Source organism: Canis lupus, chromosome 26 (genome assembly GCF_011100685.1).
Source record: "Canis lupus familiaris isolate Mischka breed German Shepherd chromosome 26, alternate assembly UU_Cfam_GSD_1.0, whole genome shotgun sequence".
Taxonomy (NCBI): Eukaryota; Metazoa; Chordata; class Mammalia; order Carnivora; family Canidae; genus Canis; species Canis lupus.
Genome location: NC_049247.1, coordinates 32,675,036 through 32,693,990, shown reverse-complemented (window position 1 = coordinate 32,693,990; position 18,955 = coordinate 32,675,036). Strand labels below are relative to the sequence as shown.

General features: G+C 42.2%; 1 protein-coding gene across 12 annotated transcripts in view; it reads right to left on the bottom strand.

Annotated features, from left to right (window-relative positions):
* The window catches only part of ZWINT (ZW10 interacting kinetochore protein), a 56,798-nt gene that overhangs the window by 12,494 nt on the left and 25,349 nt on the right, over positions 1 to 18,955 (bottom strand). For 3 of the 12 annotated variants that reach the window (XM_038576012.1, XM_038576023.1, XM_038576015.1), the window contains one exon: positions 17,320 to 18,201. The exons of 1 other annotated variant lie outside the window; for it this stretch is intronic. In XM_038576012.1, coding sequence (XP_038431940.1) covers positions 18,165 to 18,201 — 37 coding nt within the window. In that variant the 3' untranslated portion in view covers positions 17,320 to 18,164. Of the gene's footprint in view, positions 1 to 4,477; positions 4,571 to 5,001; positions 5,335 to 13,563; positions 13,630 to 13,944; positions 14,008 to 15,246; positions 15,514 to 17,319; positions 18,202 to 18,955 lie in introns of those variants that run through there. 8 more of the 12 variants (XR_005379499.1, XR_005379500.1, XR_005379498.1 and 5 more) reach the window with 8 other exon arrangements.

Below are 18,955 nucleotides of genomic sequence, written 5' to 3'. Positions count from 1 at the left end.
AACAGGGAAACAACGGGACAAAGACACAAAACGACTGGTACCACACCCTGTGCAACAGATGGGCAGGACAGAGATCTCTGATGAGGGGAAGAAGAATGAAGTGATCCTGGTGATGGCCCTGGCTGCCTCGAAGTAGCTCCCAGGCTGTGGCTCAGGCCCGAGGAACACCCAGCCCACATGTCCTGCTGGAGGGAGGGGACAGAGCTGGACGTCCAGGGAGGCTCGACGAGCTAGGGCACATGGGCAGACACGGAGGGGAAAGCAGCGAGCAGAGAGACGCCAGCTTCGGGGGTGTGAGTCCTTGTCGTGTCTTTTTTTTTTTTTATATATAAATTTATTTTTTATTGGTGTTCCATTTGCCAACATATAGAATAACACCCAGTGCTCATCCCATCAAGTGCCTACCTCAGTGCCCGTCACCCCGTCACCCCCACCCCCTGCTCACCTCCCTTTCTACCTTGTCATGTCTTTTGATGAGAACTGGCCTCCAGAGGGAGGACCACCCTGGAAGGGTACAGGGCATAAATACAGGGCCACATGGGGCTGAGAACAGCAACGCTTTCCAGCAGCCTGACTGGAGAAAATACTTGCTTCAGGCAAAGTTTTATTGCTCACAGCACCACTGCAGGGACCATAAAAAGAAACAATTGGTCAATTAGAATTTCTGCTCTTCCGCAGACAAGAGAATGAAAAATAAAACTATAAGTTGTTTTCAGATTATATATTTAATAAAGAACTTGTATTTGCAATATACAAGGACTCACAAAATGAAGAAGACCACTGATTTCTGACAAATAGGCAAATGATCTGAGCTGGCACTTTAGCAAATAAGATATACGAGGGTAAATGAGTACATGAAAAGATGCTCAGCGTAATTAGCTACAAACTAATTAAAAATTAAAACCTCAGTGACACACCTTTCAGAGTAACACTACCCCCTCCAAAAATGACTAAAATTAACGAAGCTGGCTGTACCAAGTGTTGAGGACAAGGAATGGCTGGGATTCTCTTTCACTATCATGAGATTGTAAAGTGGTTTTAGAAACACTTGGAAAGACAATCTGTCAGCTTCTTCAAAAGTTCCTGACACGTCCATATAATTCACCTTAAGCAGTTAGAGGGATTTACCCCAGAGAAATAAAAGCACAATTTCACACAAAGAACTGTACAGGAAAGGTCACAGCCACGTTACTCATGATAGCTAAAACTACGGGAAAAAATAGCTAAAACCAGGAACACCTCAGATGCCCATTAACAAGCGACTGAATTAAAGAATCATGGTATGCCTGTACAATAAATTAAAAACATGCAAAAAAATAAATAAAAATAAAGAAATAAAAATATAAATAAAAATAAAATGCAATGAGCAAAGGATCCACACAACAACACGGTGTATCTCAAACCGACTAAGCTAAGTAAAAGAAGCCAAACAAAACAAAACAGAAGACTGCATATTACACGATTCTGATTATATAAAGCCCTAGAAAGTGCAAACAAACTCATGGAGACAGAAAGCGCATCAGTAGTTGCCTGGGATCAGGAGCTTGGGAGGGAGGGGTTGCCAAGGAGCAGGGCAGGTGTCTCAGGTGACACGTCCAACACCTTGGCCGTCACCATTGTTTCGTTCCTGAACATGTCTGCGGAAACCAATCCAACTGTACATTCTAAACATGTGCAGTTAATTGTGTTTAAATAAAGTAAAAATGTCTTGACAAAAGACTCAAATAGTATTGATGATCAAGAAACGGGAAGTGGAAACCATGAAAAGTGTTCATTTTGTAAAGTTTAAAACTAAAATTTCCCTTTAAATCTCACTTTTAAATGATCTCAGTTTAGATTATATATATATAATCTATCTATATCTAGATATCTAGATATCTATATATATCTATAGATATATCTATATATCAAATATATATATTTGATATCTATCTATATATATTTGATATCTATATACACATAGATATATAGATATACCAAATCCAGCAGAAAAAAAATACTCATTTTCCTGCCAGAAGCTTTTTTAATGGGATGGCCATGGTGATATTAGGAAAAAGATGTATATAATAATATACATAGATACACTTATGGGCTTTTCCAGGCAAAGTACTATAATCAAAGCAGCTCATCAGGACATACAGTTCTGTCCCACGCGATGTTGCATCAGAGACGCTTACACAGATGATAAATGAGTAGGCTAAAACTCTGCAAAGTATCCTGATCCTGGATCCAGAGAGTAGGCTGTTTCTACAACTCACCTGCTAGACCGAGAATGACGTTTTGTGCCGTCGCTACCTGCCCCCCTAATGATATATGATAGCTGCGCTGTGCTCTGTTTTAACAAATGACACCTGACACAGCAAAAGTCATACATAGGTTATCGGGTCCAGGTCACTGGAACTGCCTGGAAAACCAGGTTCTCTTGAAGGAAGGGGGTGAGAAGTCTGAGTCCAGTGAATTTATAAGTGCTCGGCGCCCTCAGCTGCCAACAGCAGGGGGCAAAACCTGCCGAACTAGAGGCAGAGCAAGGAGCTAGGCACCTGGAAGTAAATGAGCCCGAGTTCACTTTCCATCATCAGAACCGAGTGAGAAGAGAGGAGCTCCAGGCTACCCCCAAAGAGCTGGGCCTGTGAGAATGTCACAGTGGCCCCTGCGCTGGGACTCTGGAGGCCAGGGGACACCTGGAACGGAGGAGACAGGATGGAGACAGAAGGTGGGACCAGAACACCCACCGTCGGGGGGAGGAGGGGAACTGAGGCAGAGAGTGACGTAATCATTCTTGATTTCACGTGTAGAAGAACCTCTTGGGGGACTTTGTGAAAATTCAGATTCCTATCCTGGCTCATGCTCGCCCACTGGAGTCAGATTCGTTCGATCTGGGCTGGGGTCCAGGACTCTGTAATTAGAGAAGATGCGTGTGGTGTGGCCTGCGGACCACACTGGGCAGAAGTACTGAGTGGTTACGAGGAGGCCTTTGTCCCAGTCCCGGCCGTGGGGGTAAGAGCAGATCTAATCCTCACCCCCTCCCAGTTTCAGCAAAAAAGAGGAATTCCCTTATCTCCAAAAACAGTGTGAGGATTAAGTATAAAACATTAAGAATAGAGCATAGCACAGAGAAAACACTCCAATTATTTGTAACCAATGGGCTTCCTCTTTATCATTATGGAGGGAGAACCAGGCAAAGGCCGACACGTGTTTGGTAGCCGCATAATTATGCAATGTTCGACTCTCGTTCTGAGAGTGCAGAGCACACTGTGACAGGGGGATGGAGGGCCGGTCCCCTGGGTGAGGGCCAATGGCATCGGCTGACAGCCACAGCTGTAGCCAAGGTTACTCTGGTAAAACAAGATGGCGGTAAAAAAAAAAAAAAAAAAATGAGAAACTAAATTCTAAAGCAAAGGATAAAAGCAATCTGTAAAGATTTAAGAATTCACATCATGAAGGAAACACATAAGTTCTAGATGTTTTATATAAAAATCTAAAATAGTATTGTATAATTTTGTCCTTTTTATGCATTTCTGAAACAATGAAGACCACACTTCAGCCAGTAGGCCTCCATTTATGCTAATGTGAATAGCAAAGGCCAAAGGAAATAGTTGTAGGACCACAGGAGAGAAAATAATAAACATTTTCAAAGAATAAAAATAGAATTGTTATCATTCTATTTGTAAAAAAAAAAAAAAAAAACGTTAATACCTCAAATAACTTCAACTGTGTTTTAACCAGAATCTACAATGAATTTTTTCGATTATTTCAATCTTACGTTATGGTCATTGATGGAGCCAAATGTACACAATCTTTTTACAGTGGTAACTTTCAGCAGTTTCTTATCTATATTCAAAGCAAAAGGACAGTAGTACTTTAGGGATTTTTTTTTTTTTTCAAAGCTCTGAGGTGGGGCACCTGGGAGGCTCAGTCAGTGAAGCATCTGCCTTCAGTTCAGGTCATGATCTCAGGGTCCTGGGATCAAGCCCCGCATCCGGCTCCCTGCTCAGCCAGGAGTCTGCTTCTGCTTCTCCCTCCCCCCACCCCCCTGTTTGTATTCTCTCTCTCTCTCTCAAATAAAATCTTAAAAAAAAAGCACTATTGATCATTAGGTTATAGTGACAAAAGATGCACATAGTCATATGTCACCAAGCTTTTGAAATTAAAAAAAATGTAATGAATATAAACTGATGAAAATAAATCAGGCAGACTGTATTTTTAAGGGAGATTTCATTTTTTAGCAGTTTTAACTTCACAGTAAAATTGAGTGGAAGGTACACAAATTGTGTTTTTCTTTCCAAGTAACATAAGAAACTGACATACTTATAAAAAGGACAAATATCACAACTGTGAATTTATCTGAAAAGCCCAAGCAAACAACCTTCCAGCAACATCAGTGGAGGTCAAGGTGTGTAAATTGTGTGAACACATTATCATCTCAGCCCAAACAGTCTTTTATTGTTTGAAGACTCCAACAAGGGAAAATGCTTACTTTGGGACGGTATCTTGAAGGTTGCTTTTGAGGTTTGAAATCCAAGAGAATGACCCATTTTTAACGTTTCCATCTGCTATGGACCTTGAAATCCTGATAAAAAAAATTGTGTGCTTCAGAGGCATTACCTTTGAAAAGTCACCCAGTTCTTTTTTTTTTTTTTTTTTTTTTTTTTAGATTTTTATCAATTTATTCATGAGAGACAGAGAGAGAGAGAGAGAGAGGCAGAGGGAGAAGCAGGCTCCCTGCAGGAAGCCCGTGTGGTGCTCGATCCCAGGACCCGGGATCACAACCCGAGCCGAAGGCAGATGCTCAACCGCTGAGCCACCCAAGCATCACATCCACCCAGTTCTTTAATGACCACATCCTTTCTAGTAGATGTAATGATCCCCTGCGCTTGTTTTCTGCAGCTCCCCGCGGAGCCCTGCTCAGCCCCCCATCCTCCACACTCCAGGGTCCCCCATCCCCGTGCCCTCAGCCCCTCTCCTTCTCCATTCTTAGATAACATCATCTCCTAACTCAACCTCATCTCCTCTATCTCTGATTCCCTCAGGATTCTTGGTGATTGAAATCTTCACACAGATAATGCTTCTACGTCGTGTCCTTCATCTGACCTCAGCCATTTATTCCCGCAGGCCCATGCCTTGTCATTAGGTAGGACACCCTGGATCCCAGTGGAAACAGAATCACCAAAGCTCCTCGGCTGCAAACAACACAAGGTTCACTGCTCTTCTCATAACATTTTCCGTCAGCCCAAGTCCTCCCGGGAAACGCCCCCCACCCCACGTAGTAAGTAGCTCAGCATCCGAGGCTCTTCAACTTGCACCAAGTCCTCTTCAACACGACATGACAAGGTTCTGCAGCATCAAGGAAAAAGCATGGAGAATTCTGGGAATTAGTTTACAGACGCATCAGCCCAGAAATCAGAGAACTACTCTCAACTCTGGCTACAGCAAATCACATGGTCACACTACTCCCCAAGGGTGTGTGTATATACATATATTTTTTATTATGCCGTTTTCTTGGTCAAGACTTTAATTCTGCTTAAATTCCATCCTTAGCCTAGGCTGTGTGTCCACTTGTTCAGGGTGAGCTGGGTACTGCTGAATCCACCCCACGGACCTCCACCAGGCAACCTCACCACGTTTCTGGGATTCAGCAACACTTAACCATCCTACGCAACATCTACCGACCTTCCTCTCTTCCCATAGCTTCAGCACATGCTCGGAATTCTCATTCTCAGCTCAGAATGTCTATCCCCAGGACAATATATTTTTTTGCCTTTTCGTAAAATATAAGTTACATAAATCGCTGCGTAAGGGCTGATTCTCCTGCCCACTGGGGGAATGGTGAGAAGCCTACTGACTCCCCCTCCATCAACACCCTTCTCTGTCCTGTGTCTTTCACTGGCTGCCCAACAGGTCCTCTGCTCTGAGATCTCGTCTTGCCGTCTTGCAGGGTTGGCGTCCTCCTGGGGTTTTGCTCTTTTCTTCTGACGGTTCTGGACACATCCATTCCAACAGTCACAAATGAGGCCTACTGCAGAAGCATTCAAGATCTTATTGCCATTGCAGACCTCACCCCTGATCCGCACACTTGCAAATGCAGCTGGTGACTCAGCCACCCCTTGACTTCAACCTCACACCTACCCCTCACTCCACCCCCTGAACCTGAGCTCCTAGCAGGTGACCCACATCTTCACTCTACACGGTCCTTCCACATCCCAGTCGGTGGTAAGTCCACCTTCCCAGCTCCTCAGGACAACACAACCTTCAGCCCCAATTTAATGTGTCTTTAACCAAACCTTACCCCATGATAACCCCCCGTCCTCCCCTGGCCATTCTCCCCCACCCCCCTACCTGCTGTACTTTTATTCATAGCACTTTTGCTGCTATGTTTTACTTATCGGTCTGTTTCAACATCTGCACTAAAATGTAAGCAGCAGAAAACTGGGAAAGGAGGTAAGAATTCTGAATGCAACTACCACGTAGGGAGTTGAGTTTAATGAGGTCCTAGAGCTAGGAAATGATACAAGGAGGGAAATAAAGCTGAAATAACATGAAAAATAAAAAGAATCGCATTTCTGCAATGGTATTTTGGCTCAATATCTTTTGACTGGAGTTCATTTTCTAAAGTTATATGTCATATAGAGAATATCAGAAAAGAAAATGGATTCTAAAAACCAATATCACATTACGCTAACCCCAGAGTTTATTTTATACGGTTACCTCCATTTTGCAGTAATTATTTAGGCACAAGACATTTTGGAAAAAACCTTTCTGGCATTGTAAAAAGAATGTGAGTTTGGGGAAAAGAAAACCTGACATGTTCTGTATCTGACTTCATTAACGATTCTGAAAGTAGTCTCTCATCTGAATTATTTTTATAAATTGCTACTGGGAAAAGTATTTCCTATTGTGTGTGTATCTGTGATTGGCACGCAAGCATATCCTGAGACACCATACAAATGAGCAGCGTCAAAATTAAAATGGAGACGATGTGCATCAAATGTGCCAACAGTCATCCTCCATGGCGGTGCTCCCATCTGTGCAGCCCCAGCCGGCCCATCGCTTGGCGGGGAGACCTCATATTCTTCCACACCTGGCTCATGCTTATGATAATAAGCCAGGTTCTCCTCAGCAGGATGGCAGCCTGTCCAGCAGCTAGAAATGGAATTGTACTGTGGGCACATTTATCTTTGAGTTTCTGAAAGTGCCTCCATGTGCTTTATACGCCTTCATCACATCTTGGCATCCAACTCCTAGGTTGTCCATATTTACAAGATACAAAAGGGCAAACTTTGTTAAAGTTAGTGCTTTTCTTCTTAAAAGTTCTGAGGGAAAGATGCTCAACATCACTCACCATCAGGGAAATGGAAATCAAAACCACAATGAGGTATCACCTCACACCTGTCAGAATGTCTGTATCAAAAAGACAAGAAACAACAAGTGTTGGCAAGGATGCAGAGAGAGAGGAGCCCTTGTGCACAGTTGGTGGGAATGCACACTGGTGCAGCACTGTGGAAAACAATATGGAGGTTCCTCAAGAAGTTAGAAATGGAATTACTCTCCTATCCAGGACCCATACAAGTAGGTATTTATCCCCCCAAAATACAAAAACCACTTCATTCAAAGGGATATGTGCACCCCAGTGTTCACAGCAGCAATGTCCACAATAGCCAAACTATGGAAGGAGTTGAGATGTCCATAGACTGATGAATGGAGAGAGAAGATGTGGTGTATACACAATGGAGTACTACTCAGCCATCAGAAGGAATAGGAATGAAATCTTGCCATTTCCAATGACATGGGTACAGCTAGAGGGCATTATGCTAAGTGAAATAAAGTCAGAGAAAGACAATTATCATATGATTTGACTCATTGGAACAGAAGAAACAAAACAAATGAGCAAATGAGTGAGAGGGAGAAACCAAGAAACAGATTCTTACAGAGAACAAAGCAGATACCAGAAGGGAGGTGGGTGGGTGAAACAGGTGATGGGGATTAAAGAGGATAATTATGACAAAAATATAAAAATAAACACAAAAGCAAAAAAGGAAACTCAGTTTGTGCTTTCACACCCTTCATTTTCTTTCTTTCTTTTTTTAAGATTTATTTTTTAAGTTGGGGAGAGGAAGACAGTGAGCGTGTGAGCAGAGGGGAGGAGCAGAGGGAGGAGGAGGAGCAGACTCCCCACTAAGCAGGGACCCTGACAAGGCCTCTGCCCCAGGACATTGGGATCATGACTTGAGCAGAAATCAAGAGTCGGTCAGCCACTTAACCAACTGAGCCACCTAGATGCCGCTCTTCCTTTTCATAAAATGAAGCAAAAGCAGACAGAAATGTGAGCCTGAGACTTCGGGGAAACTGTAGAGTCATAATCATCCTGATGCTCCACAAGAAGTTGCATTTAAACCAACCATCACTGTATCTGGACATAATTTCTAAAGTTAGAGACAGATAACCTTCCCATTGTATCCTCCCAAACATTTTATGCACAAAATCATACTTTTAATACAAGAACAAGAAAAAAATGCCCTTTTCCTCACAAAAAAAGCTTCCAAAAGGATGCTTAGGAAGCAAGTTTTACTGTCAGCAGCTCTATTAAGTTATGGAACGATCACTGAATATCCAGCTTTTCCAGGAGCAGCTGGGATCCTCTCTGCACTCTGCTGGAGCCAACAGGGAGTGCAGGTGATCAGGGCCTGGGGCCGGAGGCCCTACTCGATCACTTAACTAGTCATTCTGAGTATCACACAGTTTCCCTACCTTTACAACACAGGTGACCTGTCTCCAAATCTGAACGTATTTAGCACAGTGTTTGGGTCACTGAAGTAGGCGTCTACGAAGGGTTGTGACCATGGATTAGTAAATGCTGGTCATGACACTCACTTGTAATTTTTAATGTTACTGATCAAGACCAAAATGGCTAATGCTGGCTTCACCCATCACTTTAATGGGTCATTACTTACGGATACGTATGAAGGAACAGGACAGCGAGGGGCCCGGGTGGCCGCGAGGGAGGGAAGGGCGCACTGCGGGGCACTGTAATCTCGGGCTCCTGTGGGGCCCGCAGCTCTTCTTCCCATCAGCACTCCCAGCTTTCTGTTATAAATGCTGATTCTTTTCCACATCTTTTGTAAGAGCGTGATTTTTGCAATTAGTTTCCCTAGTGTGACAATTTTGAATAGAAAAAGTCACGTGCAAACATGCAAAAACGAGACAAAACACCATGGCTGGTGGGCGCCAGCGTGAGTTGAAGAAACCAACAGGAACACTCATGAGTGGAAGGCCCACTGAGTGGTTTACCTCACACAGGTGCTTACCTGGCTCTGACCAACCGGGGGAACGTACTAATGCGATCACTTATGCCTCACAGTTGACTGGCAAAAACTGGGCTAGCAAAATGTCCTCCCCAACGATCTGTGAGGAGTACACATCCAGTTTATATTCCAATTCTCCACAAAGAGAAGAACAAAACCCAGGATGGTTTTTATAAATGTTTAACATGAATTTTCTGGGGACCTAAGGTACAGTTTTCTAGAATAGAAGTTTTCAACATTATTCCTTTTTGGTTTTTGGCTCTTTCTGTTCAGCTTTTTTGAGAAATAATTCACAAATATAATTCTAATATGTTTGAAGTGTATAATGTGATTTGATATAATGTGAAAGGGCGCCCACCAAGTTAATGAACACATCCATTATCCTACACATTTACCTTTTCATTGGGGCGCAGAGCAGAGAACCAACTGAGCCACCTAGTATTTGAGTTGTACTCTATTAGCAAATTTCAATTATGCAAAACAGTAATATCAACCACCGTCGCCACGGCATACATCAGGTCACCAGAACTTACTCGTGACTACTGAGAGTCTGCACCTGTTTGAGATCCAATTTCCGTCATCCCTCAGCCATGGCAACCACCATGCTAATATGTTTCTATGAATTTGCTTTTTTTTTTTTTTTAAGACTCCTCAAAAAAATTATACCAATACAGTATTTGTCTTTCTCTGTCTGGATCATTTCACTTTGCATAATGCCATTCAGTTTTCACCCATGTTGATGCAAATGGCAGGATTTCTTTTTTTTTTTTTTTTAAAGCTGAAAAATATTCCTCTGTGTGTGTACTGCAAATCCTCATATTTCCTTTATCCAGTCACCCATCGACAATTAGGTTGTTTCTAGACCTCAGCTACTGTGAATTATGATGGATGAACACAGGATTACAGATAAGTTCTTGCAATAATGATTTTATTTACTTCTAGAGGTGGGATTGCTTTAGCATACTACGGTCCTATTGTTAACTTCTTGGGGAACCTCCATACTGCTTTCCACCATGGCTGCACAAGTTTGCCCACCAAGAGTGTAAGGATTCACTCTTCTGCACATCCTTACCAGCATTTACCTTTTGTTTTTATGGTAACAGGCCTCCCTCCCAACAAGTATGAGATCTCCCCTCACTGTGGTTTTGGATTTCCCTGGTGATGAGTGATGCAGAACATCTTTTCACATACCTGTTGGTCATGTCTAGGTTTTTATGTTCTTTTATTTTTTTTAAGATTTTATTTATTTGGGAAGAGAGACAGAGAGCAACAGAGAGAGCAAGAGAGAGCATCAGCAAAGGGGTGGGGGAGGCAGAAGCAGGGTCCTCGCTGAGCAGGGAGCCCAACACAGAACTCGATCCCAGGCCCCCAGGATGATGACTGAGCCGAAAGCAGATGCTTAACCCACTGAGCCACCCAGGTGCCCATTTCTAGGTTTCTTTCAAAAAATGTCCTTTGCCCATTTCGGGAGCGGAGGGTAATTTGTTTCTTTGCTATTGTGTCATAGGAGTTCATTATAGATCTGAATATTGACTCATTGTCAGATTTGTGGTTTGCAAATATCCTCTCCCTTTTCGGAGGCTGCCTTTTCATTTTGTTGATAGTTTCCTTTGCTGTGCCGAAGCTTTTTAGTTTGATGTAGGCCTATTTGTTTATTTCTAGTTTTTTTTTTTTTTTTTTGCCTTTGTTTTTGGTGTCAAATCAAAAGAGTCATTGATGAGACCAATGGCAAGATGATTTTCCTTGTTTTCTTCTAGGACTTTGATGTTTTCAACTCTTGTGCTCATGTCTTTAATCCATCTTGAGTTGATTTTCATGTATGTTATAATACAGGGGTCTAGATTTGTCCCTTTATATGTGGGTGTCCAGTTTACCTAACACTAATTTACATAAGAGACCATCCTTATCCCATTGTAAACTCTTGACTTTGTGGAAAGTTCATTGACCATATATGTAGCGGGTCAATCCTTAGGCTCCGTGTTCTATCCCATTGATCTATGTGCCTGTTTTTACGCCAGGACCATGCTATGTTAAGTTTGAGGTCAAGAAGTGAATGGCTTCCAGCTTTGTTCTTGATTGCTTTGGTGTTCATAATCTTTTGTGGTTTCATAAGAATGTTAGGATTCTTTCCTCATTTCTGTGAGAAATGCTATTGGAATTTTGATAAGGACTGTATGCAATTTGTAGATTCATTGGGTACAATATTTATTCTTCCATTTACTCCAACCTATAAACACCAAGTATCTTTCCATTTATCTTTTTAGATTTCTTTCATTGATGTTTTATAGTTTGCAATGGATATATCTTTTTACTCCTCAGCTGAACTTATTCCTAAGTATTTTATTGTTTTTGATGCTATTGTAAATGGGACTTAAAAAAATTCTCTGGTAATTCATTGTTAGCTTATAAAAATGCAACTAATTTTTGTATATTGATCTTGTATCCTACAAGTTTACTGGATGCATTAGTTCTAACAGCTTTTTGGCCATCTTTGTGGCTTTTCTATATAATACCATGTCACCTGTGAACAGAGGCAATTTTACTTCTTCCTTCTTTTTGGATGTCTTTTATTGCTCTTCTTGCTTAGTTGCTCTGGCTACTGTTTCTAGTCTGTTGAACAGAAACAGTGAGAGCGGGCATCCTTGTTTTGTTCCTGATCTCCACTTTTCACTGCTTTTGTAAGATTTTAGTCATGGGCTTGTCGTATACTGCCCATACAGGACTCCCCTGCTATCCAAAAGTTCCCTTTATGCCACTTTGCTTTTACAAAAGACCTACATTAGCATCTATTTTTGCTAAGCAAAAATCCAAAGATGGTTTTTGCTTTTATGAAATAATTGCTTTACAATCAAGGTCTCCTAGGAATGATCTGCTTTTGGGTACTAGAGGAAATCATCATGTTGAGGTGCATTCCTTCTACACCCAATTTATGATTACACTTTAATCCCCTTATTACTGATCTGTTCAAGTTCTCTATTCATGATTCAGTATTGACAGGTTATATGTTTCTAGGTACTTGTCCATTCCTTTCAGATAATTTGATTTGTTGGCATAATTGTTCCTAGAATTTAGTACTTAGTATTTCTAGGTATTAGCTATAATGTCTTCTTTAATTTCTGATTTGAGTATTCTTTTTTTTTTTTTTTGGTTTAAATATTGGTCAATTTTCTCATTTCATTGATCTTTTCTATTATCTTCCTAGTCTGTATTTCATTAAATCTCATGATCTGAGTTATTTCCTTCTTTAATTTGTCCTTCTTTTTCTGGTTCCTTGAAGTGTAAATTTACATTTATTTGGAATATTTTCTCTTAATATAAGTATTCATCACCATAAACTCCTGAGAACTGCGTTTGCTGCATCCCATATGTTTTGGTATTTTGTGTGTGCATTTTCTTTTATCTCAAGATATTTTCTGATTTCCTTTTTGATTTCATCTTTGACCCATTGGTTGTTCACTAGCATGTTGATTAATAACCACATATGTGTGGATTTTCTAGTTTTTCTTTTCTTTTCTTTTTTAAAGATCTTATTTGAGAGAGAGAGAGACAGCATGAACATGAGCACGGTGGAGGGGCAGAGCAAGAAACAGACTCTCCGCTCAGCAGGGAGCCTGATGCAGCACTCGATCCCAAGACTCTGAGATCATGACTGAGCCACCTAGATGCCCCATGCTCTTTTCTTGTAATTTTCCGTTTCAAATCGTGGTCAGAAAAGATAATGAACATAATTTCAATTTTTTTTTTAATTAAGATTTGTTTTTTGGCCTAACACATGATCTACCCAAAAGAATATTCTACATGTGCTTGAGAATATGTGTTCTGTTGCTGTTGGATGGAAAGTTCCCTGTATCTTTTAGGTCCATCTAATCTAATTAAGTTTGATTTTGTCCTTACTGGTCTTCTTTTGGAGTGTGGAGTACTGAAATCCCCTACGATTAGTGCCTTGCTGTTCATCTCTCTCCTGGGATCTATTAGTATTTACTTATATGTGTTTCAGTGCTCCTATGCTGCTCAGCTGGTTTCGGGATTTCTCCCAGAGGGAAATGCTCTTCTGTGTGGAGCTACATACTTGGTGCATACATGGAGGACAGAAAACTCAGGAGCCTCTTACGTCGCCCTCTTGGTCTGGATCCATCATGACTCATTGTTAACTATTCTTATAATAAAATAAGACAAAGGGAAACATCTGGGACTAATTTTCAGTTAAGTGTCCAAAATAGATGAATAGAACTGTTTTTGTCAAAGCTAAGAATAACGAACTCACGTGAATAATTACATGTCCTGGCATTAAAGATGGAATTCAATCCAAAAGGCACTGCAGTTACAGCTCCTGTGGGATAAAATCTTCACATATTCAGACCGACTCTTAAAGGAAAAGCCACTGAAGGTGTAAACTGGCCCCAGCTCTGCTTCTATTCGACTGTGTGGTGACAGTGAATTACCTTTGACATTTACACCTTAGTTTTCTTCTCTATCAGATAAAATACTAAGTTCCCCACCCCCCAACACTTAAACTCCAAGATTCTCTGATCCTGAACACTGGAAAGCTCAGTATCCAGGAAAGATTGAGAGATTGCCAGAGGTGTGTGATGTGCTGGTGAGAGCCTTTGCATCACCGCTGGTTAGTACAGATGGGGGAGCTAACCTCTGTCTGGAAGTTCAGCAGGCTCCTTCCCAACACAGAAATGTGGCTGCACTTCTCTCGAGCCTATCAGGTCGTGAACATCAAGGTGAAGGAGAGACACATGATTAGCAGACCATTACATTCCGAGGGCAGCAGAAGGACAAAGGAAGTGCGAACAAACGCTGGAAGGCTGGTGTAACAGGCAGTCTGAGGTTGTCCCAAGCTAGAACAACTCCATCCTCCCCTGTCCAGTCATAGCATTCTCAGTTTTAAGAAACAGTCTATGTGGTTCAAGACAGCTCTTTTATCTCACCCTATTTATTACTTTGGATATATGCCATGTGGTATCATTAGAAGTACTCAAGGAGTATGGAGACCCTGGCTAGATAAATTCTATCAGAAAAAGCAGGGCCACAGCAGGCCTTCACTTCACCACAGGACACTACTACACCTGTGTACTTGTCAGGAACTCATGGCAAACACATCCTGTCAGCCTGAACCTCAAAATCCGTCCGTGATCTAACAATTGATCCACACCTCCAATGGTACTCGCCAATCCAAGCACCATCACCTTTGCCTTCCTGCATTTTATCTGTTTTATTTTCCATGTAGTAGCCATGTGCTCTCTTAAGGTATGAGACAGACCATGCCCATTCCCTTGCTCGAAATTCTTACCAGCTTCCTAACTCACTCAAAATAAGCACAACTCTTTACCATGGGCTACAAAGCCCCCTACTGTCTGGCCCTGAGCTTCTCCTCAGACATTCTGTACTTCCATCCTTACTCTCTGCTCTAACCATCCCAGTCATCAAACAATCCACAAAGACACGACACACTCTCCTGTCCCAGGGGCTCAGCTTTACTACTTTATTGCCAGGACACCATTTCCCTCAGTCATTGGTTTGAATTTCTGCCACATTTTGTTCCTGTCTCTGCTCAATGTCACCCTACTAGGGTGGGCCATCTATCTAAGAAAATTTTCATTATATCCCTTTAACTTTTGCTTCATCTTTTTACAGAGTACGATATGATGTTGTAATCCATGTTCCCCATTTGCTCAGTCTCCTCCACTAAATTATGGTACTAAAGTCAGGAACTTTGGCTTCACTGCTGTATCCCACATGGTGAGAATAGGGCATCACACTAATTAAGCACTGAATGTGCTATGAGAATGAATACCTTTACTGCTGTTATTTAAATGTATTTAGGGAGATCATAAAAAGAAAAGGAACTTAGTGAAATGAATCGCTGGTCCAAACGATAAACATGTATATTTTTCCAGCAGAGCTGGAGTCAACAGAAATGCAGTCATGTCTGAAAAGGTGAAACACGGATACAAGAAATCCAGGTAGGAAGACCCCAAAATTTGAGTGCTAGGCTGTGGTGTCTTCACATTCTCACCACCACATACGAATCCTTCTTAAACACAGTGCTTGTGATGGCGGTGGAGGCAGTGGAAAGGTGGTAGTGGTGGTGGTGACGGAAGTGGTGGTTGTGGTGATGATGGCAGTAGTGGAGGTGGTTGTGGTAATGGCAGTGATGGTCGTGGTGGTGACTGATGATGATGGTAGAGATGCTTTGCTTCTAAAACTAAAAACCATGTATGGCAGATTGTTTAAGAACATTCTGCATACTTTAATACTCTGAAAATTTATAAATACACCCATTTAATAGTTTCTGAGGTCATTTGAACCTGGGTTAATCTGTGATTTCAGTGGATAACGGCACAAAACTCTGAGCTTTCTTTGTATTATTAGTTACTAGTTGAGACTAAATGTCTGAAATTCAGGTTTCCCATTTACGAAACTGGATGAAAAACAATTTAGCTTATATATGGTATTTGGAGTTATCAAACAAGAGTCTGATAATCAGTTGTGCAATTTAATATCACATAATGGAAATGGTCTAACCTGGCTCACACCTGAGACTCTTTGATGGATGGGTGCAGACAAATTTTGGCGAAAATTTCTATTCAGTCACATGTTCTCAGTGTTCTAAGGTTATTGCTTTCTTTGGTGAGGCTAGAAATTTTAGCTCCTCAGAAATATAGTGATGGTTAATACACTTGAATGCATGAAGGGTAAAATAAAGCATAACTTCCTTCTCTTTGTTGTATTTAAAATAAATAACTTTTCATCCAGGAGTTTGCATTAATTTGTTTAAAGAGTAGTATAACAATACTAAGAACCTCACGTCCATATGTACTCATAACTTTTCTTTTTTTTAGATGTATTATTCATTTTAGAGAGCACACATGTGATAGGAGGGGCAGAGGCAGAAGGAGAGAGAATCTCAAGCAGATCCCACCCTGAGCGCAGAGCCTGACAGAAGGCTTGGTCTCATGACCCTGAGATCAAAACCAAGTCAGATACTTAACGGACTGGGCAACCCAGGTGTCCCTGTACTCATAACTTTTCTATACATATCAATTATTTCTTACTGCAAGAAACCGCAGTTCTTTTGGTGATGAATGAGGACTTTCCCTGCCCAAGGAAGTTTTCTGGGCACATATGCAAACTGCCAAGTTGATGACACTGATGAGAGCAGTTCTCAACCAGTGATGACCCCTTCCTCATTCTTTAGATACACCAGCTCCCTGGGGTCTCGAGAAAGTGTGTTAATCAGTCACCCGTGCAAGGAGCAGTCACTGATATACCTGTACTCGATTCCTTCCTTTCTCATCCATATGACTCCCTTCCATTGCAGTGCTGTTTGGGATCATTTCCTAAATAAACTACTCAAATCTATGTATTTATTTTTTGGGGAGACCCAAACAAAGAGCACTGGTGCTACATGTGGTCTTAGAAATTGATTTTTAGGGATCCCTGGGTGGCGCAGCGGTTTGGCGCCTGCCTTTGGCCCAGGGCGCGATCCTGGAGACCCGGGATCGAATCCCACATCGGGCTCTCGGTGCATGGAGCCTGCTTCTCCCTCTGCCTGTGTCTGCCTCTCTCTCTCTCTCTCTCTCTCTGTGTGACTATCATAAATATATAAAAAAAATTAAAAAAAAAAAAAAAAGAAATTGGATTTTTAGGATGGGGTTAGGTGATCTCAAAAAACGCTAATGGGATTGCAGTCGCTAATGGTAAGCTGCATGGTGTTAGCCTACGATTATCTGAAGCAAACAAGTTCTGAGGCTCAGAACCGGGATGAGGCACAGCAGACAAAGCTGCATTCACCTTCAAGGTATCCTGAGGCTAATCAGATTTTAAGCCAAATGTAACTGAAAGCCAGGGCTCTGAAATTAACTCAACAAAAAATACAAAACAAAAAAAGTAGGCTAAAGCCAGCCTTCTCACCCTGTGCATGCTGTGCCAGCAACGGCCAGTGAAGGCCTCCTTAGTAAGCTTGAAAAGAAACTCACTTCCTCCTTCTACAGCCAAAGAGCAGAACGTGTTAAAAATGAAGATGAAGACTTTATTGCTGGGGGTGAGGGCTTACAGTGAGGCTGAACTCCTAGCTGCAGCAAGCTGCCCAAGCTAAAAGACACTGAGATGCTGAGATCTGGCAGGGGACAGTCGAGCGGATGCTTTGGAGAACTCCAGACTGCCCGTGACAATAGCATGACCTGCTTCTAGTATGTACTTTATCACCCTGAGAGTTCCTTCCCAGTGGTTACTGGACGGTTGGAAGGGCTTCATTAAGGTACAGCTAAGGTGAGATGGCCAGCTTGGAAAAGACACCAGTGGGGCTGGAGTCCTGTGCATCAATGGTCCTGCATCTCTGGAGCTCAAATACATGAGTCAAGGAACCAAGGGTGGTGGTTAAGAGTGGCCAATCTCACCATCATGTTCAGTGACCCAGGGCGTAATCTATACTTCCCATCCCTCTAACATTAGAGTCTATGCAATCAGGTTCTATACTAGATGAAGGCTGGGTGGGAGACATTCCTCCTAGAAGAGACTTCAATTTCTATAAACATAAAGCTATGAAAACCACTTAGTTATCTGCGGTTTCTCTTGCCAGGACCCCTGCAGGTGGCCGAGAGATAACACACTATACTACTGACTGGAACCAACTAACCCTTAGGGGCCAGGGGATGGGATAGTGACAAGCAGGGACAGAATATATGTATCTTGAGCTCAGGAGACTGACTGGGGCACCTTGTGGGACTTCCATCCATGGGGATGACCTTCAGCGGGCAACTGGAGAAATCATGGTCTGAAGGGGCAAGACCCCCAGTGTTCTTATACTTTAAGGTCACGTATCTTCATTATTTTGCAAGCAAGCAACCTGGATGGTCAGATGTGTGGATGCTGGCTGAGGTTAATCTGGAATCTATGGGATAAAAGGGAAAAATGATTATTAACGATACGCTCTAAGCTAATTGCAGTTGGAGAAAATGAGTGAAATACCGATCTTTGTGTTATTTTTTAAAGTGCATGTGAATTTACAACTACTATTCCAAAACACACAGTTTTTCTAAGTGTGTAGGTAAAATCTCAATGGGCCATGATCTCACTAAAGCAAAGATGAGACGTGAGGGACAGAACGTGAGATGACAATGGGTCTGAGTAGCGCAAGTGGGGGCTGTAGAAGCAGCGGCCGGAACCCCACTCATTCCTGTTGTCGTGCGAGTTTGTCCACTGCCCCGGCGGGAAGCATGTCCTCTGTCTGTGCACAGGGCAGAGGCTGAGCACCAGGAAGCCCATCCTCTGAACAATCTTAACACAGGACAACTGAAAGCTGCCCTTCTACCCTGGGTCTCCGCACTTAGGACAACTCTACACGTTTCCATCATCACCTGGAGGCCACAGTGGTAATACCCCATTACCCACAACAGCAACGGGCTCGTTAAACTCTGGGTATTGGCTTCCCTCCTTCCCATCTCCGAGCGGCCCACACTCAAGGCCAAGACTTCCTCCAACTGCCTCCCAAACTACGTGTGCTCAGATCTTGATCACAGGTCTCCTCAGGCGGACATGAACCAAAGACAAGTAATGCTATGAAATTCTCTGAGGGGACTTACTTTTACATCTAGTACTTTGGGGAATATTGAAAATGGAGACAAACAGGTTTTACTGCAAAGCAC